This window comes from Aspergillus uvarum (assembly GCF_003184745.1).
Source record: "Aspergillus uvarum CBS 121591 unplaced genomic scaffold BO82scaffold_62, whole genome shotgun sequence".
In the NCBI taxonomy this organism is placed as follows: Eukaryota; Fungi; Ascomycota; class Eurotiomycetes; order Eurotiales; family Aspergillaceae; genus Aspergillus; species Aspergillus uvarum.
Genome location: NW_020291359.1, coordinates 89,475 through 110,886, shown reverse-complemented (window position 1 = coordinate 110,886; position 21,412 = coordinate 89,475). Strand labels below are relative to the sequence as shown.

The 21,412-nt window shown below is 52.3% G+C and overlaps 5 protein-coding genes across 5 annotated transcripts; 3 read left to right on the top strand and 2 right to left on the bottom strand.

Moving 5' to 3' along the window:
• Positions 1-16: 16 nt before the first annotated feature.
• BO82DRAFT_435467 (DNA replication licensing factor MCM7) lies at positions 17-2,897 on the bottom strand. The gene is made up of 4 exons (XM_025641027.1): positions 2,510-2,897; positions 2,327-2,457; positions 359-2,276; positions 17-299 (listed from the first exon to the last, which is right to left on the bottom strand). Exons 1-4 carry the CDS (start codon positions 2,816-2,818, stop codon positions 240-242), a joined length of 2,418 nt encoding a protein of 805 aa, XP_025488087.1. The 5' UTR covers positions 2,819-2,897; the 3' UTR covers positions 17-239.
• Positions 2,898-3,291: 394 nt separating this feature from the next.
• pex1 (AAA family ATPase peroxin 1) lies at positions 3,292-7,232 on the top strand (the record flags this gene model as incomplete). The annotated part of the gene is made up of 4 exons (XM_025640228.1): positions 3,292-3,402; positions 3,470-3,709; positions 3,760-3,838; positions 3,933-7,232. The coding sequence occupies 4 exons, from the start codon at positions 3,292-3,294 to the stop codon at positions 7,145-7,147; spliced, it is 3,645 nt and encodes a 1,214-aa protein (XP_025488086.1). The 3' UTR covers positions 7,148-7,232.
• A 1,975-nt stretch (positions 7,233-9,207) lies between these two features.
• Positions 9,208-11,347, top strand: BO82DRAFT_357841 (acyl--CoA ligase). The gene is made up of 3 exons (XM_025636128.1): positions 9,208-9,431; positions 9,537-10,169; positions 10,246-11,347. The coding sequence occupies exons 1-3, from the start codon at positions 9,332-9,334 to the stop codon at positions 11,211-11,213; spliced, it is 1,701 nt and encodes a 566-aa protein (XP_025488085.1). The 5' UTR covers positions 9,208-9,331; the 3' UTR covers positions 11,214-11,347.
• A 122-nt stretch (positions 11,348-11,469) lies between these two features.
• Positions 11,470-12,467, bottom strand: BO82DRAFT_405753 (uncharacterized protein; the record flags this gene model as incomplete). Its single annotated transcript, XM_025639511.1, has 2 exons — positions 11,470-12,044; positions 12,218-12,467. 2 exons carry the CDS (start codon positions 12,465-12,467, stop codon positions 11,470-11,472), a joined length of 825 nt encoding a protein of 274 aa, XP_025488084.1.
• A 4,336-nt stretch (positions 12,468-16,803) lies between these two features.
• BO82DRAFT_170544 (uncharacterized protein) lies at positions 16,804-20,788 on the top strand. The gene is made up of 2 exons (XM_025630346.1): positions 16,804-16,850; positions 16,938-20,788. Exon 2 carries the CDS (start codon positions 17,045-17,047, stop codon positions 20,480-20,482), a length of 3,438 nt encoding a protein of 1,145 aa, XP_025488083.1. The 5' UTR covers positions 16,804-16,850; positions 16,938-17,044; the 3' UTR covers positions 20,483-20,788.
• The last annotated feature ends 624 nt before the right edge of the window (positions 20,789-21,412 follow it).

The window sequence follows — 21,412 nt, the reverse complement described above, 5'->3', positions numbered from 1 at the left end:
AACAAATTACCGAAAGGCAGGCCCGCATGCTATTGATCGTAAATTGCTCGAATATCATGGCTATCCTAACACTTGCGAAACACGAAGTCTTGTACACCAAAAACACCAATCCGATTTCTAGCTACCAACCCTCAAGCACGGCACGTCTCCCAGACACGAAACGATTGACCGACCAGAAGCATATCGAAAACAAAAACACCCCGAAAACCGTTCCACCCAGACAGACAAATCTCCGCTGCTCACATATCCATGGTATCAACGAAAAGCAGACGGCTGCCATCACCCACAAGTTGCCAGACCTGACAGAATTACATCAGTACACTAATACCGTAGTCAAATGAATCAGGGGAAAACTCACATTCAGATTCTCATACTCATCCACAGCCATAGTAAGCTGGTCCTCGGTGAAACCCTTGGCAAGCACCCGCTCGCGGATACGTCTCATGCTGAGTTCACCCTCCTCACCGTCGCCGACCGCCGCGGCACCACTCTCCCACATGCTGCGGATGAGGTGGTAGATCTTGCTGCTCGGGCTCTGGTCCAGACCCGACTGGCCGTCGCTGGACAAGGAATCCTTGCTGACCTGGATCAGACGCAGCGCCTCGTCGACATCCTCGATAACGACGACATCGCTGAAGCGCAGACGAGCCAAGGCCTGCGACAGACGGACAACACCCAAGAGAGTACGGGGGGTGACGTGGGAGAATTGCTTCCGTTCGTCTTCATCCTTCTTCTGCTGTTTTCGCATTCTCACGTACGCTCCCACCATGTAATCCGAGACAGAGGATGGAACAACCGGTCGGTAGGTCCGGGCCTTGGCGATATACTGGCGGACCTCATGGGGCGTGAACATGACGCCTGCATCCTCGGTTTCGGGGTGTCTGTTGTGCATGTGGACATATGTCACATGGTTGGCAAGCTCTTCGTCGGCATCGGGCGAAGGGGTATCGAGGATTAAAAACATAACATCGAAACGAGAGAGTAGTGCAGCGGGCAGATTAATGTTCTCGACAGGAGACACCCGCGGGTTGTAGCGGCCGTAAAGCGGGTTAGCGGCGGCCAAGATAGAAGTCCGAGCATTGAGCGTGGTTGTAATTCCTGCCTTGGAGATAGAAATGGTCTGCTGCTCCATCACTTCGTGGATAGCGGTCCGATCGGAGTCGTCCATCTTATCGAATTCATCAATGCAGCAAATACCATTGTCGGCCAGGACAAGGGCTCCGCCTTCCAAGACCATCTCGTCGGTGACAGGATCTCTCATGACCGCAGCCGTAAGACCAACGCCACTGCTACCACGACCCGTAGTATAGACACCTCTAGGGGCGACCTTGGAAATGTATTTGAGCAGCTGAGACTTGGCCACACCAGGGTCACCCATCAGGCAGATGTTGATGTCGCCACGAATGTGCATACCATCGCCCATCTCCTTCGTCACACCACCAATGAGGAGCAAGAGCAATGCCTTCTTGACGTCAAGGTGACCGTAGATCTCTGGTGCAATCGATCGCGACAGATATTCGTACATGTTTCCAGACTTCTGGTGCTGTTCGATCTTGCGAAGAGTGCGACTATCCATGGCAGTATCTTGGTAGGATTTCTTGTGCTGGGTAATGTGTTGGGCTTCCAAGTAGGTATCGGTCAAGAGACCGGCACGGATAGCCCTGAACCCAGTGTAGGGAATAGGGAGAAAGATACCCGCAATGTCAACAACATCTCCAGGGTTCAGCTGGCGAGTGAGGCTTCCATGGCAGTGGACGGTCATGGTACGCGGGATGTGGCCCACGGGCACCTGATCCGCCATCTCCTGAATCTTGACTTCTTGAAACGGAACGAACTTCGAGGCACGAGTGGAAAGGAAGAGCTGCCCCTTTGACTGATTTGTTTGACATTCCGTCGATTTACACTCTGTCATCGGAAGGAATTGCTTCGTGGTGACTGGTTGGAACACCTCACTTCCGCAGCGATCACACGTATAAGCATTGATTTCAACGGCAGGCTTAACGTCCGAGACACGAGTCGTGATACCGCGGACTGTGATCAAGCTACCGATATGTTCTGCCCGCACGTTCCGCACCGCGATAGCCTTGGACTGACGGTCGGTGCTCGATCCGGAGGGTGTGAGTGGTTTGAAGTTGACCGTGTAGCGACGAGTCAGTTCAGGAGGGAAGATCGAGTCGGCAGCCTCTGCATCTGCATTGGCTTCTGCCGCCATAAGCATGGCTTCGTTTCGCTTTTCACGTTGCGACATGATCACGTCGAGCACATCGTCCTTGAACCTGGGAAAAATCAGCAGTGCTACAATGTGAGCGAGCACGGACTGGCATACGTGATGTCCTTGCTCTCCTTGGGCATGAGGTCGTCGATTGCCCGCGAGAAAAGCTCAATGTAGTGGTGAGTGTTCTTTTGCACACTTTCGACAAGACGCAAGTCTGTATCATCGGGAAGAGACTTCTCATACTATTCTGATATTAGAGATGTCTAGGATAGTCGTTATATACTGGGCCCTTACAGTAGTCAGGTCGTCCAGTTCGATCAAAATATTCGTGCGCTCTCGGTCAGCGACATCCTGCAGCAGCTGCATATACTTGAGTTTCGGCTCTCGTCGTCTGCGACCAGGCCGCTGTGCGCCATCCTCTACATCATCCATAAAATCATATTCGTCGCTGGTGCCATCCTCTTCAAGATTGAGGTCTTCAATGGCTTCGGTCGCGGCAGACTCGGACGCCGACTCAAAGCTCTTGAAATGCTTCAGGAAGTCCTTGAATCCCTCCAATTGCGCCTCATAGTCGACGTGAACGTTGTAGGTGAGCAAAGACATTATGCGACAGAGGCACTAGCCAGGTTCATTCGATTCAATAGCTGGCACAATGAAGCATGTAGTGGCTTGTCAAAATCGCATGGACCGTGTGGTGGTGAAAAGAAGGCGGGCGGTTGCTGTGGTGTTGTCTTGGCAGCTCTGGTCGCTGGGGCCAGTGGGATGGGCACTAGGCCAAACCAGGCCTTAATTGCAAAGACACGTCGCGACGCGTCTTTTCGTGTCTCGGACTCTCCATTACCTGTTAGTCCCAATTCGCTCTAGCGGAGGGGCACGTGTATCGGGACGGATTAACCCTCGGCCCGAATGCTCAAGGCGGGCCGGCCTCGGCGAACGGCGAGCTTGCGGAGTCAATGGGCGACGAAGTCCGGGGTTGATGTTGCGCACTTGTCAATCTTGATTCATTCATGCCATCTCAGATAGACCCTGTTCTCTCCTCCGCCTAGAATCTGAACCCTGCTCTTTAGCGCGCAACAATGGCGCCTAGAAAGCCCTCCACCACCGCCGAAGTCTCTCTGGTGCCCTTGAAGAACTGCCTGGTCAATCTCCCGCCGTCGCTGGTCGCACTGCTGGTCAATGCCAACACAGTAAGCTACCATCTCTTGCTGCAAGCTACTCTGCGCAACACAGTGATTTTAAAGCTAAAGTCTACAGGCTGCTCAGAATGTGATCGTCGAGCTCCAATACCGGCCAGCTGCTGGAAAGAGCAATAGCAACTCCACACATCGCTCATGCTACTTAGGCTGGACAGGCATGCCCAGCAAGCGCAAGCTTGCCCCCGTCGTTGGAAGAGATGGTATCAATAATAGCACTGCTTCCAGAGAGCAGGAAATCTCTACTGTTGAATTGGATACCACCTTCGGCCGAGTCCTCGGACTGGCGGATGGACAGAAGGTAAATGTGCCCCCAGCCTTGCTAGTGCTCGTAATTCTAACATACAGCAGGTCGGAATCTTTATTCATCTCGATCCTCCAGTAGCTCATACCATCAACATTGAGCCGCTGACACCAGAGGACTGGGAAAGTATGATTGCCTTCCATTGCCACCCCCCCCCCCCCCCGGGCCAATTGTCTTCATATCAAATCCCCTAGCTGACATTGAGTCCGCCGTCACATAGTTATCGAACTCCACGCTACATTCTTAGAACTTAATCTCCTATCGCAGATCCGCGCCCTACCAAATCCTGCATATACTACAACACAGTCAGAACACATGCATCCCCTTGCACTACACCTGTCACCGACCTCAACTGCGAATATCGTTATCACCTCTATGACGCCCGCACCTCCTAACACCTCACCGTTTGCGAAGATAGCCCCAGATGCGGAAGTTATCGTTGCTCCAAAAACCCGACCCAAGGCTAACAGGGGGTCTCGCGGTGACAATCGCAGCGTCGCTGGCAGTAGCCGGAAAAGCGTGGGTGGACGAAGTAGCGGAAGCACGGTGCGGCCTAAGAGCAGCCGCTCAGATCCCACAAGCAGAGGCTCTCTCTTCTTCAGAGGAGTTGAACGTCATCTGTCGGAGCAATTCTTCGATGACGAGGCAGAGACAGATGCGAATGATGGCTTCCGTATCTGGATAGATCCTGACATGCTTGCGACAAACGAGCTTCGCGGAGCCACTTGGGCTTGTATTTCCGTCGTGCAACCGGCCGGTCTCAAAGCGCCGCTTGATCCACAGCAACAAATGGACCAAGCAGAGCAAAAGGCGAACGAAGCCGGAACACCAACAACCAAGTTAGTGGCCAAACTGGCACCCTGGATTGACGCTCCGGACACACAGCATGCTGCCATTTCTTCCTTACTATGCACTGCTCTGGGGATGGAAGGCTTAATGGGAGGTATTGTTCGCGTGGAGGCAGCTCCTCCACCGCTGCAACGCTCAGCTGTGAAGACGATCAAGGTGTATCCGTATATGAGCGATACGTCAAGGAGAAAGGACGGGTTGAAATTCGGGTCTGACACAGCAGCAGCAAGAGATGCATTGGCTGAGCGCATAAAACTCATATATGGGGCCTCGGGGTTGAATGAAGGGCTCCTGGCGGGGCCACTGACGGATGGAATGATACTGCCCGCTGCGGACTACAAAACTACGGGCACCGCCTTTGATGGCGCTATTCTTCGCTTCGACCCTCCATTGAAGGCTGGCTCGGATACAGCCAAGCCAGGGACTGGATGGCTCGTTGGCTCTGAAGTCAAACTATCACTTGATGTACAAGCCGAAATAGCACGTCCAGCCGAGCCGGGCTCGTCCGCTAATTCACCGGATGAAATGATCCCGGCCAATGTCCCCGAACTCGTCGGGATTGACAGGGTTATATCGCAAGCTTTGGACAACTTGACCAAGTCATCTTCCGTTCTACTTACTGGTAGTATTGGTTCCGGCAAGACCTCATTAAGTCATCTCTTGGCCCACCATCTCCGACGAGATTACTTGTTTAACGTCAAATATTTCTCCTGTCGGAAGCTCGTAACAGATGAAACTCGGATTTCCAACATCAAGGAAACCTTGAATCGTTTGTTTATGTCTGCTTCTTGGTGTGCTCGGCTCGGAGGACAGTCTATTGTAATCCTAGATGATCTTGACAAATTGTGTCCAGTGGAAACGGAACTGCAGGTGGGGAGTGACAATGGTCGCAGCCGACAAAATAGCGAAGTGATATGCTCCATGGTCCGCGACTATTGCTCTATGAATTCCTCTGTGGTGCTTCTGGCAACAGCCCAGTCGAAGGAGTCCTTGAACAACGTCATCATCGGCGGCCATGTGGTTCGGGAAATAATTCATCTGAGGGCTCCTGATAAGGAAGGACGACGCAAGGTGCTCGAGCAACTCACAATGCAGGACAGAGACTCCTTTCCTCACACCAATGGCCATGCACGAAACGCCAGCACATCTACTCATGATTCGTGGCTCGATCCTTCGAACTCTGGGAGTCGACCAGGTTCCGCCGGGGCGGATGGCTTTGTGCTTGGACGAGATGTGGACTTTCTAGAACTGGCTGGCAAGACAGATGGGTTTATGCCAGGTGATCTGGTTCTGCTATTGTCTCGTGCCCGCAATGAGGCCCTCATACGTTGTGTTCAGAGTTCTCTATCTTCCTCAAAGTCGATCACCCTTGGTACTGATGATTTTGACAACGCAATCAAGGGCTTCACTCCTGCCGCATTACGCAATGTGACGCTCACCTCATCTACTACAAGCTTCTCCGGCATTGGTGGCTTGACGGAGACTCGAAAGATGCTTCTGGAGACGCTTCAATACCCCACCAAGTATGCGCCTATTTTCGCTCAATGCCCTCTACGTCTCAGATCAGGCCTGCTGCTTTACGGATACCCAGGGTGTGGGAAAACACTTCTCGCCAGTGCGGTTGCGGGAGAGTGTGGCCTGAACTTCATAAGTGTGAAAGGTCCGGAGATCCTGAACAAATACATTGGTGCTAGTGAAAAGAGCGTTCGTGATCTCTTCGAACGGGCGCAGGCCGCCAGACCGTGTATCCTCTTCTTCGACGAATTCGACAGTATCGCCCCGAAGCGAGGCCACGACTCCACCGGGGTTACTGATCGTGTTGTGAACCAACTTCTCACACAGATGGATGGTGCAGAAGGTCTCTCGGGAGTGTATGTGCTCGCGGCCACTTCCCGGCCTGACCTCATCGATCCTGCCTTACTGCGTCCCGGTCGTCTCGATAAGTCCCTGATCTGCGATATGCCCAACCATCCCGATCGACTTGACATTATTCGTGCTGTGAGCGAGAAACTCAAAATGGACGAGGAGGTTGCTGCGCGACTTGACGAGGTCGCCTCCCGTACCGAGGGCTTCTCCGGCGCTGATCTACAAGCCGTCGTCTACAACGCTCACCTCGAGGCCGTTCACGACGCTCTCGGTGACCGCTCGGCAAACGACACGCAAGCAACGAAGAACGGCACTACGAAACCATCCTCCACAGATACCAGCGGCCCTACCAGCAAGTCATTCATCCAATTCCTCTATTCTGCATCGGAGCAGCACGCGGGATCGGTGTCGATGCCTCCACCTGCTGTTGTCGCCTCCAAGCTGGAGGCGATGAAGAGCGCTCGCCGTCGCCTGCGACAGCAGGGGCAAGGGATGGCCAGCGCACCGACCAACGGGTCCGCTCCGGAAGAACCTCGGGAGGAGATCATTGTCCGGTGGGAGCACATGGAGCGCTCGCTGAAAACCACGCGCAGCTCTCTGAGTGACGCCGAACGGCGACGCTTGGAAGCCATCTACCGTGAATTTATCTTTGGGCGGAACGGAGAGATGCCTACTGGCGAAGGTGGACGAGAGATCGGAGGTCGCACCAGCTTGATGTGATGAAGAGTTGGCGTCACATGAGCTGTAGTGGGAGGTTTTATGTATATCACGTCTAGTTCAATGTATATACGAGGGTCATTGTCACGATGTTTAGTTCCAGTCCGATTTCTGGATTTTTTTTTAAAAAAAAATAAATAAATAAAAAATCGCCACGGAAGCGCCCGGGTTCGAACCCTCAATCTACATGGGTCCAGTCTAGTTGCTCATACCTCCAAAAAGAGGTCTGTAAATGTTCGCAAAAAAACTGGTAGCTTCTCTTTGATTGAGCGTGTCATCCTTAGTGCAGGGGCCATGCTAATCTTCTCTGTATCGTTTCAAATTGACCAAATGCCCGAAGGCGATAGGTTTACATTTCAACGGGTTATATGGCAACTACGGTAGTGAAAACGGTCCCTGATTGGATAACCAAGCGAGGGCTGCCGTTGAGTGCCGGCGGTCTGTGAACACCAAAAAATTGCTCAGGTGCCTCAAAGGGTGGCCGCTCATAACGGCGGGGTTGTTGGGCCTCAGTTGCGTGGTGGCCACCATCAGGAGCACTTTTCCAGGATGCCTGCAACGTAGTTCATACCTTGTGCCTCGATAGGTTTGTCTTTCACAGTCGTCGAATTACCTGTTGACGCTAATGGTAGCCTGGAGGAGGCAAAACATATTCTTTGCAGTTTTGGACTGCGGGCAATGAAAGGAAGAGGTCAGTAAACTTGGTTGATTAGGTTGGACAGTTGGAAAGGGCCCTTCGTCTGGGGTAAGCAGTCTAGGGTGAAGGAGCCCTAAAGTGCCAGTACCGTACCACTGGCTTCTCCCAGTAAGAAGTCAGGCGGCGGGGCTCGTGAGGGGAACCCCTAGGACCAGCGCTAAGAGCTTCAGGGTTGTCCCCCCGGTCTGCTCCAGGAAATGCTTTGGTGTGTAGTCTATGATGGCCTAGTCAAATACTCATGTTGGATGATCTATATCTTCGACTTGGTTTTTCTTGCTAGTAGGTAGTACTTTAAGCTCCAAAGTATATGATTTTAATGCCTTCATACATGAAGGATCGAGTAATTAGTTGTGCTTGATGGAGTAGTTCAGATGACTGACTGGTTAGTATTAGACAGTCCCTTTCCTTTCATTTGTCTAGGTTCTTTCAAGTTCTCGTGCATTGTCGGCGACGAGACTCTGGCCTATTAGGGTCATACCAGTGATCATATTCTTCTCAGTAGAGAGCATTGAAGAAGTGGCATCAAGGGTATATCTAAATAAGTGGGCTGTTCGAACAGTCTCGATGTAACTATCGTCACAATGAGTCTGGCTCAATGCGCTCTGGTGACGTCCACGTCGTCATCCCTGGGTGAACCATTTTTTAAGATCTTGATCGTCAAGCTCAGCATCTCCTAGCCTTAACTGCTAATTGATTTGTCTCTGATTTACTGGTAGACCAGATCTATAAGGCCAATTCAATATCGACTCTCAAGCAACTTGACATATATATGTCAGAAGAGAAGCTCAAGCACTAAGTATGACTGTTAGTGGTTGTAGCACACATTTTGGTCCCTTACATCGGACCTACTGGTGACAATCGATGGATATCCACCTCATCTACCAACCAAAAAGAAAAAAAAAAGGACAATTGTAGGGAGTAAGTACTAGTTACTGTCAGCACCGTGCCGTCTTCCCCAAGTTGAGAGGCAAAACCCCACAAACAACTGAGTCAGCGCCCCTCTCCTCCCCGGGCGCCGGTAAAGCTTGGCGCGGGCTTACAGCACTTCTTATGTCGTAAACAACAGCTGAACACGTTGATCGATTACATTGTGTTCCGTAAACAATGCAAGAATCAGACATGTCTAATATGTATACTGAGGCTGGGCATCTTTCTGAGTTTTGATCGTACGGTGTGGCAGACTCATTGAGACCGCAGGCTACTTGGGGAAGACCGAGGCTGGAAGGGAATTGCGGAGATACAACGGTTATTCGCGCTGTCTCCAACTCGACCAAACTTTCTCTAATCCGCCGTCATGCCGAGGGCCGATCACTTGCCTGCCTTAATAATGGGTTTCCTGTACATTTCAATCTCCTTCGGCGTTATCCCCCATCTTTAAACTCTGCATTCAGAATATTTCCAAGTTTAGATCTACTCGCACCCCTTTACTTCATCTCTTCTCTCCTCGCTCCCTTCTTTCAGTTCCCTCTGCCTCTTCCCGCATTGTCGCCATGCCCGTCTCCTCACTCTATCCGTCGGTGCAAATACCGAACGTTGATATTTGGACTTTTCTCTTCGAGCGCAAAGACCGAGAGTATCCAGATGATAAAGGTAAGTCGTGTTCTATCTGTCACCAACCTCTTATCTTGTCTGTTATCTGCCTGCACGTCACTCTTCCCCGCTTGCACGAGCATTCCATAATTGATAGCATTCTAGTAATCTACGAGGATGCCGATACCAAACGAACCTACACTTACCAGGGCGTCCGAGATACCGCACTGGCCTTCGGACAAGGTCTCAAGGCCATGCTTGATTGGCGCAAGGGAGATGTCCTAGCTCTTTTCACCCCTAACAGCATCGACACCCCGGCAGTGACATGGGGAACGCATTGGGCGGGCGGAGTCGTTTCTCCGTCTAACCCGGCTTACACAGCAGAAGAACTGGCCTTCCAGCTGAAGAACTCGGGCGCGAAGGGGTTGGTGACACAATACCATCTGCTTGCGGTTGCAACAATCGCGGCCCAAGAAGCTGGGATCCCCCACGACCGGATCATCCTGATTGGGGACGAGCGCGACCCGCAAGCAAAATTCAAACACTTCACCTCCATTCGCAACCTGTCCGGCGCAACTCGATATCGCAAAACGAAGATCGACCCCTCCCACGATCTTGCCTTCCTGGTCTACTCCTCCGGTACCACGGGCGTTCCGAAGGGCGTGATGCTCTCCCATCGCAACATTATCGCCAACGTTCTCCAGCTTTCATCCGGCGAGGCCGGTAATTTGACATGGAATGGGATCGACGGCCGGGGTGACCGGGTCCTTGCCTTCTTACCGTTCTTCCACATCTACGGTGCGCTTCCCTTGTTCCCACCTCGCCTGACCCTTAGCGTTGCAATCTCCCCTCTAACAAACAAAACCAAAAACAGGTCTCACCTGCCTCGTCCACCAAACCCTCTACAAAGGTCTTCACCTCGTCGTCATGCAAAAATTCGACCTCGAGAAATGGTGCGCCCATGTCCAGAACTACCGCATCACATTCAGCTACGTGGTGCCGCCGGTCGTCCTCCTGCTCGGCAAGCACCCGATCGTGGACAAATACGACCTTTCTAGCCTGCGGATGATGAACTCGGGCGCCGCGCCGCTGACGCAGGAGCTGGTGGAAGCCGTGTACGCGCGCATCAACTGCGGGATCAAACAGGGCTACGGCCTGAGCGAGACGAGCCCCACGACCCACACGCAGCCGTGGGAGGAGTGGCGCACCAGCATCGGTGCCGTGGGGAAGCTCCTCCCGAACCTCGAGGCTAAGTATATGACGATGCCGGAAGACGGCTCGGAGCCGCAGGAGGTGCCCGCCGGCGCGGTCGGCGAGCTGTACATGCGCGGGCCCAACGTCTTCCTGGGCTACCACAACAACACAGCCGCCACGGCGGACTGCCTCTCGGCCGACGGCTGGTTCCGGACCGGCGACGTCGGGTACCAAGACCGGAAGGGGAACTTCTACATCACCGACCGCGTCAAGGAGCTGATCAAGTACAAGGGCTTCCAGGTGGCGCCCGCGGAGCTGGAGGGAATCCTCGTGGATAACGAGGCGGTCGACGATGTCGCGGTCATCGGGGTCGAGAGCGAGGCGCATGGGAGCGAGGTGCCCCTCGCGTATGTGGTCCGGAGCGCGAAGAGCCTCGCGTCGGGGGTGTCGGCAGCCGAGGAGGCGGCGAATATCATCCGGTGGTTGGATGGCAAAGTCGCCTATCACAAGCGTCTGCGCGGCGGCGTGCGCTTCGTCGAGGAGATTCCGAAGAGTGCAAGCGGGAAGATCCTGCGGCGCTTGTTGAAGAAGCAGGCGAAAGAAGAGGGGATTGGTGCAGGCGCGCCGGCACCCAAAGCGAAGTTGTGAGGTGGTGGATGTTTTTATGATGTATGAGTTCAATTACTTTTCCTTATCTGCTGGCGTGTTTGGGAGGTCTTGTGTGGATAGACTCTGGTGTGGTGTCTATACATCCATAGATAATTTATGATGTGCCAAATGTCCAGATTGTCCAATTCTCCAAGGAATGGCTGTCCTTAAGTAATGTTATCAATATTTCAGCGCATCATATCCGACATACCCCAGATCCTCAACGAAATGGGCAGAACGAACCGAGCTGGCATGTTCACAAACCAAACCTCTTCACCATACCCTCCACATCCTCACCTTCCACCGCATCAACCTTCTCCCTCGCCACCCGTTCGACAGCCTCTTCCACCCCCTCGTCCCCATTCAACAGATCATACCAACCGTCCGTGTCGTCCCGGGCCAAGAGCAGATCCGCCACGATCGCCACATCCTCCCGGGTGACGTTATCCACGCCCTTCCTCGTCTTGCCGAGATCGACCTTATGGGTCGCGGGGACATCGGTCAACGTGCCCGGCCGCAGGTTGATTGCCTGCAGGGGCTGCGCGGCGCCGGCCGCCACGAGCCTCTTGCGTTGTGCGGCCAGTGCGGTCATGTACTCGTCGGCCTCGAGCTTGGCCTTGGCGTATGCGGGGAGGACGTTGTGGAAGACGTTCTGGAGGCCGGACCAGTCGTCGTTGGAGAGCCAGCTGGGCGGGTTGCGTCGGCTGCCGATCCACGACACTAGGAGGAATTTGGTCACTCGGGGGCGGGCGAAGGAGGCCGACAGGAAGTGTTTCGCGGCGACTTCGTCGATGGCCTGGGTGCGGGCGGGACCACCTTTGCCGCCGGCGCCTTTGGGGTTTTCCCAAGGGGGAAAAGGAGTTAGTGGGTAGTTGCTAGCAAATGGAATCGGGGAGTTCGTCTGTGGGGAGGTGAGGGAGTGAAAGCAAGGCCGGCACGGTTGGATGTGGTGCTGTTTCGTTGTGTAATTGTTAATTGTCCAATTCCAAACGCGGGTTGCGTACCTGCAGACCAAACTACGTAGTCCGGATCAACGACGTCCAGGACTTTCTTAGCATCGCCTTCACTCTTCACATCGTCCAAACTGGAGAGAAGCACGTCGAGTTTGCCCTTGGCGCCTTTGCCCAGCGCGAGAATCTCACTTTCGTGTTCGGGGTTACGAATGACGCTGGTGACGTTCCAGGAGCGGGCGAGGAGGAGCGGGGTCAAATGGAGGGCTACTTTGCCGTGACCACCGAGGAGTAGGACTTGCATTTTGACAATATTGGTTATTGAATATCGTGGTGTTTGTCTAATGCTGAGTACCGTGTGGAGTTAGTGCACTGAGAAAGCGTGGGTTGCTGCCTTCGTGATGTGCGGCGCGAGCAGTAGCTCGTTGGAGCTGAGGCCCATTAGATTAGTAATTCATGGAGGGGAAGTTGAGGATTGCGTCATGGTCAAGTTAGCTGTGATCAGCTAAGCTACACCTTGATTTGTGGAAAAGCATTGACAGTACGAAGTACATGCAATTCAATGCATTCATCAATCAATCGGTCAGTCAAGCAACACAATGTCTCAGGCACTGCAAGGAGCCGCGCTCTCTTATCGCGCATCTCCATGGCAGCATCGCCCTGCAAACTCCCCCTAGATGAACCTTAGCGACCAGCTGTGAATCAGCCAGAACTCAAATTTTCCACGTGGCTTTGGCTCCTCAGTCGCAGTTATCACTCGTTTGCGCCCAACTCAATAGCTATTCCAGGGAGATTCGTGCTCTCTGGGGGCTTCTTGGAAGCTTAGACCAGAGAAGTGAAGGCGTAGGCGAGATTACGAGACTGAAAAGACTCGGGTTTGGTCCCATCGCGATCTGAAACACCGGCCGAATGGTTGAAAAGAGGACCTCTCCCCGCGCAAAGCTTCAGGGCGGGAGAACCATGGAGCGCACGCTCGACTCCGACTTCGCAGCCGTGTGGATGCCATGGAGCCTTATTACTCATGGCAGAGGATGGGGATGTGGATAAAGCGGGATCGATGTCGATAATGGGAAGAAGGTTATTGGGACTCACCTGGTGTGTGACTGTGTGTACTGTGCACTGGACTCGGCAGTCGTGGATGCATGCGGGCTTGGGTTAGTCCGACGCATTTCTTTCCCCTCATGGATCTCGGAGATTGGTTTAATCAATCGCAGATACAGCGGGACGGATCTGGATCCTCGAGCTGGCCATTCGAATCTTGGATAAGGTGAAGGAGAAACCTTGATCAACACCACCTCTACAAGCATGACTTCATGATGATGCAGATGAAAGTGGAAGACGACGGGCCACAGCGGAGTTGAATTAAAAACTACGACCACTGGGGGTTAACTGGTACCTGTCTGTGCCTGGCTGTGCCTGTCTGTGCCTGTCTCTCTCCCGTCCTTGCCCAGGATTAATCTAAAGTGGGCGGAGAACAGCCCGGTAAGACTAGATTACTGCCAGTCACGGTGTCTGTTCCCGTCCCTGGTCTGGTCGTCCAATTTGTTACTGCACTTTGTATTGCGACTAACTCGCTAATGGTTGACTATTACCATTATTAAGCATGCTAAGACTCAATAAACTAAGAATTTTGTCCAGACCGCACTCCCCAATCCACCTCTTCAGGCCTAGTCAGGGGTATCCACCACCAACCACCATTGTACGGTACGGTACATACCAGACCTGTTTCCAAGGGACTACTCCGTCGGGCAGACTTGGGTCCCGGCTATTCAACGGCTGTCATTTTTTCTCTTTCTCGCTACGTACGCCGTACTGACTCGACAATCTAATTTAACCAATAGATAGTTAGTGGGTATCCAGACGATCACCTAGCGAAATAAACATTTTTCTCTTACACATCCTTCAAGATGGTGGTTACAGACGAAAGTGCGCCCTGCCTCCACCCGAGAGCCATGTGGAAGTAATAAGTTCATGGCCATCACGGACTTGGATGACGTATCGGATCTCCATCACCATTGGGACTTCGATCTTTCCTGCGGAACTGGATACTGAATATATCGAACTGACTTGCATCCGACATATACTCGAGTTGGTCCTAAAGGAAGCGTGCGCCGCTCGGTAAACCAACGGATGGGTCTTGTCTAAAGACACTAACTCCCCAACAAGGATGGTTCTGGAATCTCTCGAGACTCGAGAGCGATTAGTGACTCCATGTTGGGGATTTTCTCAAGGAGGGGTAAACCTACAGGATCTTATGCATGTCGCATCTGCACTCCGGATTCGACGCGAGGTCGCTTTCAATCCCTGCAATCTTGTGTGCCTCCTAGCCAAACTCAGGGGTATCTCAGCGGCGGAGCACTTCGTACTCCGTACTCTGTGATAAAATCTTCAGCAGCTGCACACAAGGAGTTTTTTGACATCCGGTATCTGCGGGACGACCGCAGCCTCCGTCATACTGTCCGACTCGTTGAGACTGTGTACCTTCCTCGCGAGTCTCTCAACACGACCAAGGCCAAAATAGATTAATTGATGACATCAACTGAGCGGTCTTGGGATCGCGATGTATGCTGGCAAGACCGCACAGTATCTACCTACTAGATTCTACCACATCCCCGACAAAGGTCCAGGTGATCGTCCCGCTCGTCCAAATTTCCGGAACCGCGCCCAATGTGCCCTGAGCTAAAAGTACCGGCCTAAGAGCCATGAAACGGATATCCAGGAGACAGATCACATTATCCGACCAACGGTGGAGGGATAATTCAGTTCAGTCGGCGGCTTCAGAGTGATCTATAGTTTTTGAAAAACGCCTCATCAGGGTGAAAAAGGAGACTCTCGGGAGCATCTCCCGCTTGCCTAGGTGGGCGGCCATTGCCGATGATTTGTGCGGAAGGCGTTTGGGGCAGTGGGAAAAGAGAACCTTTTGTCCTCTTTCCCACTGGAAATGCAATTGACAATTGAGGTTTTGGTTTGGGGGTTTTCAGCCTTCACTTCAGCCTTCAGCCCCAGATTGGCCCACATCCCGCCAGACGCGGTCGTGTAATTCGCACAGATTGTCCTGCGTTATTCAGCTGGATGGAGGATGGGAGTGGAGGTCTGGCAGGCATTGCCGTTTCAACTGGAGCACCCATGTTTGACATGCGGGAAAGAACAATAAATGCACGAGATATGATAGACAGGTCGGCTTCAAGTGGTGACTGGCAACTTGGTATCATCGACATACTTCGTCCCGGAGGACCTGCTCTGTAGGTCGATTGAGAATGAGCTGGTGGAGGATGGAAAAGACACCCACCCACAAATACTTCGACCTTCGAATACAGCCGGCGTAAGGCACGTAAGAACGGTAAGGTTAGTAAAGTGTACCCAAAATGGGGACATCCGATTTGTGGTTCATTCGGAGTGGAGTCTGCAAGGGGCATTGGCGCTTGATACTAGGTAGTCACTCGACGGTACCGTACGGTACCCCGAGACCACACCCATGGTTTCCGTGACAGTTTATTGACTTTAGAGAGTTAGTTATGATCCAGGCATGAAGTCCGAAATATTCCAGACGGGCTGTCACCCCAGGTTACCATTGATATCCCTTCGATAGGGAGAGGAAGAGAAAAGAGAAAAGAAAGACAAGAAGAATACTGGCTTGAAGATACAGTACACCGTAGATAGGAAGAAGAAGGAATCATGATCCTGAACAATTTGGTTTCTTGACGTTCCCTCTCCATAGTGAAAATGAAAAACAAAGACAGCATCTCGTGTCGATCCGCAGAAGCGCGTTCCATGGGACCCAATAATTTGATCGTCTCCAGCACGGCGCTCTGGACTTGTCGGTAAAAATAATAAAATGACATTGGAATTGACTGACCATGGAGCAATTCTAGTCGGCTAGTGCCAAATTCAATTAAAGTCAAGAACAAAAAAAAAAACTTTTAGAAAAAAATAAGAGAGCAGGTAATAAAAAAAGGTAAAAAAAATAAGAATGAGCGCGCGAAAGAGTGACTCGATCGGATCGAATCCAGATCCCTTCTTTTTTTGAGGTAGAAGCAATAGATTGCTCCTCCCTCCCTCTCCCCTCCTCTCTCTCTCTCTCTCTTTCTCGACACATCTGAACAGTCACCAGTCATTCCTTTTCACTACACACTCCCTTTTCCAACTTCCACACTCTTTCCATACGTTTTATTTGGGATCAATTGAATCCTTCCCTTCTTTTCAATTCACATTCTATTCTATCTCATCCACTCACTACAGACGACGCAATCATTTCTGGGCGCCTCCACCCGCCATCAACCCGGACTTTCAGCATCCCTACCGACTCCGCTCCCGCTTTCCACGGTGCAGCCACATTCCTGCGTCCCATGCAGATGCCCATCGCCTCCAATTCGATCGCCTTCACAGAATAACTTCTGCACTGGAGATTCCTCCGCCACATTGCTGCTCAATTGCTTTTGCGACCGTCTCTCATCCTAGCACCCTGCACATCAAATCCACTATTTGACAACTACTCCGACCTAGTCCTGCGCGCCCGCCTGCCCGCCGCCTATTCTGAGCTTTGACGCTCCCCGGAGCATCTCGACTTCCAGGGAATGAAGAACAATCCGGAAATACATCCAATAATCCACTAGCTCGATCACCTTTTCTGAATTTGTTGTGTATTGAGTGACGCTCAATCGGCCTTTCGGCTTCGCCACAATCGCTAGTAGGTTACTCGCCCCATAGAACCGCGCACAGGGATACCCCATGTTGTCCGCAGCCCTTATGTGTCTGACGTATGAATTTCGCTCAGTCTCCCACCTCAGCGTAAAACTCGATCTGCTCCGGGCTCTGACGCGATAACACCACATCCCTGAGATTAATCGGCGTCGCGCGCATTGAACCCCGGCACCGTCCGCCATGAATCGTTTCCGCAAGAGTAAAAAGGACAAGGTGAAGGAGGAGGTAATAGAAGTCCCTGAGAGCAGCTCAGTAGGACTCGGCTCCAAGCTATCATGGAAATCTAAGAAGGAGGAGCCCGAGGAGAAATCGGATTTCGATCTCTCCTCAGCCTTACCATCGACCGACGACTTCCGCACCAGTCTTTTGATGCCAAAATTGTCTGCACGGTTCAGCATGTTGAGAGAGCAGGATGATCCGGATTCCATTATCGGCAAAGCAAGTGACGACAGTGTCTTATTCCCCAAGCGTGCCTCGCGACTGAATCTTTTCGGTCACAATCCCGGCTTCCTGGCTGATATAGATGAGGTCTCAATTGATGGTCGATCAATAGCCCCAGGGCGTGCCCAATCAATAGTGTCGGAGGATAATTCCTGTGGGACTGATGATGACCCTTCACAGAAAGAAAGTATTATGAGCAGAGGTCGCCGAGTGGAAAGCAATAACTTGTTCGGCGGACGGCAGAAGGTGTACAAGATCTCATCGAAGTCAACATTGGGTGCTTCTGACTCCGGGCGTTCACAGATGAGCAGCCGTGCGCTCTATGAACCTGATTTGACAACGTCTGCATTTCACTCTCCTAATGCCAAAGAAGGCGTCGAATCAATGGCTGAGGATTTGCCACAAGGAAGTCCATCCCACGAGATGGAAGACGCACTTTCCCGTGTCTCCTCCGCTAAACGTACCACCCTTTCTTCAACTGCATCCGGTCCTACTGCAAATGCTCGCACTTCAACAGCTGCTACGTCGATAGATGAGCAGTCATTATCGGAAACTTCGCCGCAGACATCAGCCAGCGAGGGTCTGTTCTCTGCACCAAAGTCAACAATGCCGGGGATGGCAGTTGAACGTGGTTCAATCAAGTCGAGGCGTCTATACGGGCAAGGGTTGGCGCAGAGTGCACAAAATCAACAAGCATCCACCCTCCAGCGCCTAGAGAGCTTGAGTCGTCAGAGAGCAGGAACTCCCGAGCACCCACCACTCAACCGGGCTTTCTCCAAAAGCGCCACAAATCTCCGTGATAGAATGCAACCCTTGACGATCACCGAACCCCTTCCCAGTAACCCCAGCCCGACCCAGCCCACGAGCCCCGAATCTTTGTTTCCATCTTCAGAGGAGGCGCTGAACATTGCCGCCAAAGGACTCAAAAGTCCTGCAAGCACCACGTACAGTGTTCCTCCGCTGAGTCCCCCTTTCAGTGAAAATGAAGAGGGAGGAGCCCTAGTGGCTGCTCTCCGACCGGAGGACCATGGTAAGGCTACGGCTTCAGGCCTGTTCAATAAGCCGAAGACCACTTTCGATGAAAGTCAGTTCAAACAACGCCAGCTACAGATGCACCAAGGGAGGAGCACACCGCCTTTGGCTAGGCCCCTTCCACCGCCCGCGAGGACCAAACTGCCTGAGCTTCCTGGACGCGCGCGGGGTTTTTCGAATGCAAGCTACACGTCGAGACCTGGCTCAGCATCTTCGCACTACAGTGAAGCTCAACGCCCCGGTAGCCGGTCCGCCACGAACGCTTCCCCTCCGAAGACCACCGGCGCCACTTTCTTTGCCAACTCGAGCCATAGTGACTCGGAGGATGAAGGCCGCGCCTCGCGTTTGCGCAATACAATGTACACTACAGACGAACTGCACCCTGCACTGCGACCGGAAACCCCTTCCAAGCCTTCGACGCCCTCGAGTGAACATCGAAGCCCTCTGCCTGAAGTGCGATACTCCGATTTGGGAGATTTGAAGCCGATTGCGGAGCATGATCTTGTTGAGAACAAATCTAGTAGCGGTCAGGATCTTCCGGAGAAGCCAGACTCCCCTACGCTGGGACCTTCAGGTCTTGGGTTGAGTGGCTTGGTTCGCGCACACCTTCGACAGGACAGCGATCGTTCGTCGATTTACCCTCCTCCTTCTCCTGGTTTCCCCGCTAAGCCTGTAGAGACGAATGCAGTAGCGGATACCAGTGCGCAATATCTAAAAAGTGCCCCCCATAGCACCAATTGGCAGGATGAGCTCGTCTCCAGACATAGACGCGAAGCGAGTACTGAGACACAAATTGAGCGCGAAGAGTTCGCCAACGAGCTAGCGGAGAGACGGAGAAAGGTGCAGGAAAAATTGAAGGGCTTTGCGGAGGTGGAGAGCAGATCAGCTAGTCCTGTTTCTGGCCGCCAAACTCCAGATTTCACTCCGAGCAAACCTGGAAACGCATTCTCCTTTCTGAAGAACAAATCAGGGAAGCAACATCTCTTCAGCAAACAGGATCTGAAGGGTGCTAAAGGCTTGGGCTATGCCAACGCCTCTACTCCGGCTCTGGTGTCGGATGACCCTTGGCGGGAGGAGGAAGAGAGGCCCGCCCTGCCTTTCGCAAAGCATGCCAATTCTAGCACCCCCCACATTGCAGGCGAGAGGTCCTTCCGTTCCAAAATGTCCGTCTTCGGTCGCAGCAGTCAAGAAGACTCTCGTGAGTCTAGCCGGAGCCGCGGTGCATCTCCACACTCCAGCTTTAGATCACGCCGAGATCGCTCCACATCTGATGCATCGGGTCGCTCGAAAAGTCGCTCGCGGCGAGACCGAGATGGCCTAGAGACATTGGAAGAAGTTGGGCACGGTATTCACCACCCAATGGCCTATCCTGATCATGATCAGTATGGCATCCACTCCGTCACTTCCTCTGGCCGTCCCTCAGTCGAAGCTACCGAGTCTGCCATGTATGAGCGCTGCTCGTCTGCTGCTTCAACTAGGCACCGTAGTGGAAGCCGCTCAGCTGTCTCGAGCTTCCACGATCGTCCTTCCTACTTTTCGGCGAACAGTTCATCCCTGATTGGTGCCGCTCCTCGTCCCTCCCCCATTGCACCTTATTCTGCCAACGCCACACCACCCTTGGATCTTGGTTCTGAGAACGGTTCCCCTCTGGTGCCTGCTATTAGTAACAACCACCAACCTCATCACGCTCTCAATCGTGCACCGGGTAACAATGGCCTTGCAAAGCGGGCAATCAACAAGACCCTTATCTCTGAGCCGACATTGGTTTCCTGCACATCAAACGTACCGACGGTTGGCCTTCCTCCTGGCGCCAGCCTGAGTAACGGAATGGATACACCACCAATTCCGCCGATGAATCCACGACGTCGTCGTCAGACCACCACGCAGACTATTCTGGGAGCACTCAAAGGTGAGAGACATGAGTCTCAGTACACACCTTCGATCGACTCGGCTATGGAGGAGACAAGAAATTTCTCCGACGACGGCGAAAAGCGTCCGAAGTCTCGAGCCAGGCTTCGCAAATCTTCCAGCGAGGGAGGCAACTTGAACGCGAAGGCCCGTCACCAGCTGCTAGCTGACACACATCCGCCTGCTGTTCCTACCTACCCACCCCCCCAAATTCCTCTGGATGGAGGAATGTTTTGAACCCCTTAAACTCCTTGTTGAAGACCTAACAAAACTTCCATTCCCTTCAATACCTTCTCAACTCACTTCTTCCCCGACTACGATGTTTTATTGACGTTCTGGCTTAGCCTTCTGCATCTTGATGTTGGATACCTCTCCTTAGCAATTCCGGTTTTGCATCCATCATGATATACCAACAGCGTTACGTTGAGCGGAGCATTATTACTTTCCTTTCTTGTTTATTACCCATTCGTTGACATTGCCAATTTCCTATGAGTCATATCTTCAAACAAAGCCATTCTCTCTTGACATTTTTTTTTAGATGAGATTCGGCCACAAATACCAGAATTACCCACACCACAATTTCAATCACAGCTTGCCAGCTGTCTGTTGAGCTTTAAAGCATTAGTATCGTTGGTAGTTGATCATCCTTCAGGCAATTCTAAATCTGCATTCAAGAAACTAAATTGTTTGCATCCAGGCTTGTGGGAGCCTTACTGCACTGGAGATTTGCAAGCCATCAAGCGTTGGAACAAGACTTTCCAGAAGCCTTCTTGTCCACTCAGTGTGAATGCTTCATGCTGATCAGTTGCTGTGTTGCTATTTTGGTTCATGCTTTATTTCACATTAAGGTCACGTGGACGAGAAAACCCTTACATAGTTCCAGACATAGGAGGCCGTCCAGCTGTCTATAGTCAAGGTCTCAATGTCATGTAGATTGTTTAGTGCTGTTGTAGAATAGAATAAAACTTTCAAAATATCTGATCAGTCACGTGGATGAGGAAACCCTCATGATGCCCTCAGCTGTCCATAACCATGGTCTCAATGTAGGATTCATGTTCAGTGATGTCAGAAATTGGAATGGAAGGCCTGAACAGTTGCTAAGTCTGTAGCCATATGAAGTAACGTGCAGGAACGGATATCCTTAACAAGCTGCATGTCAGTTTCGCT

What these genes read in the sequence shown, in the direction of transcription:
- BO82DRAFT_435467 (XM_025641027.1), bottom strand. Translation starts at nt 2,818, where the DNA reads ATGTCTTTGCTCACCTACAACGTTCACGTCGACTATGAGGCGCAATTG. An exon ending in AACTGGACGACCTGACTACT is followed by an intron (nt 2,458 to 2,509) that starts GTAAGGGCCCAG and finishes ATATCAGAATAG; the next exon opens with TATGAGAAGTCTCTTCCCGA. An exon ending in AAGGAGAGCAAGGACATCAC is followed by an intron (nt 2,277 to 2,326) that starts GTATGCCAGTCC and finishes GATTTTTCCCAG; the next exon opens with GTTCAAGGACGATGTGCTCG.
- BO82DRAFT_170544 (XM_025630346.1), top strand. Translation starts at nt 17,045, where the DNA reads ATGAATCGTTTCCGCAAGAGTAAAAAGGACAAGGTGAAGGAGGAGGTA.
- BO82DRAFT_357841 (XM_025636128.1), top strand. Translation starts at nt 9,332, where the DNA reads ATGCCCGTCTCCTCACTCTATCCGTCGGTGCAAATACCGAACGTTGAT. An exon ending in AGAGTATCCAGATGATAAAG is followed by an intron (nt 9,432 to 9,536) that starts GTAAGTCGTGTT and finishes ATAGCATTCTAG; the next exon opens with TAATCTACGAGGATGCCGAT. An exon ending in ACCGTTCTTCCACATCTACG is followed by an intron (nt 10,170 to 10,245) that starts GTGCGCTTCCCT and finishes AACCAAAAACAG; the next exon opens with GTCTCACCTGCCTCGTCCAC.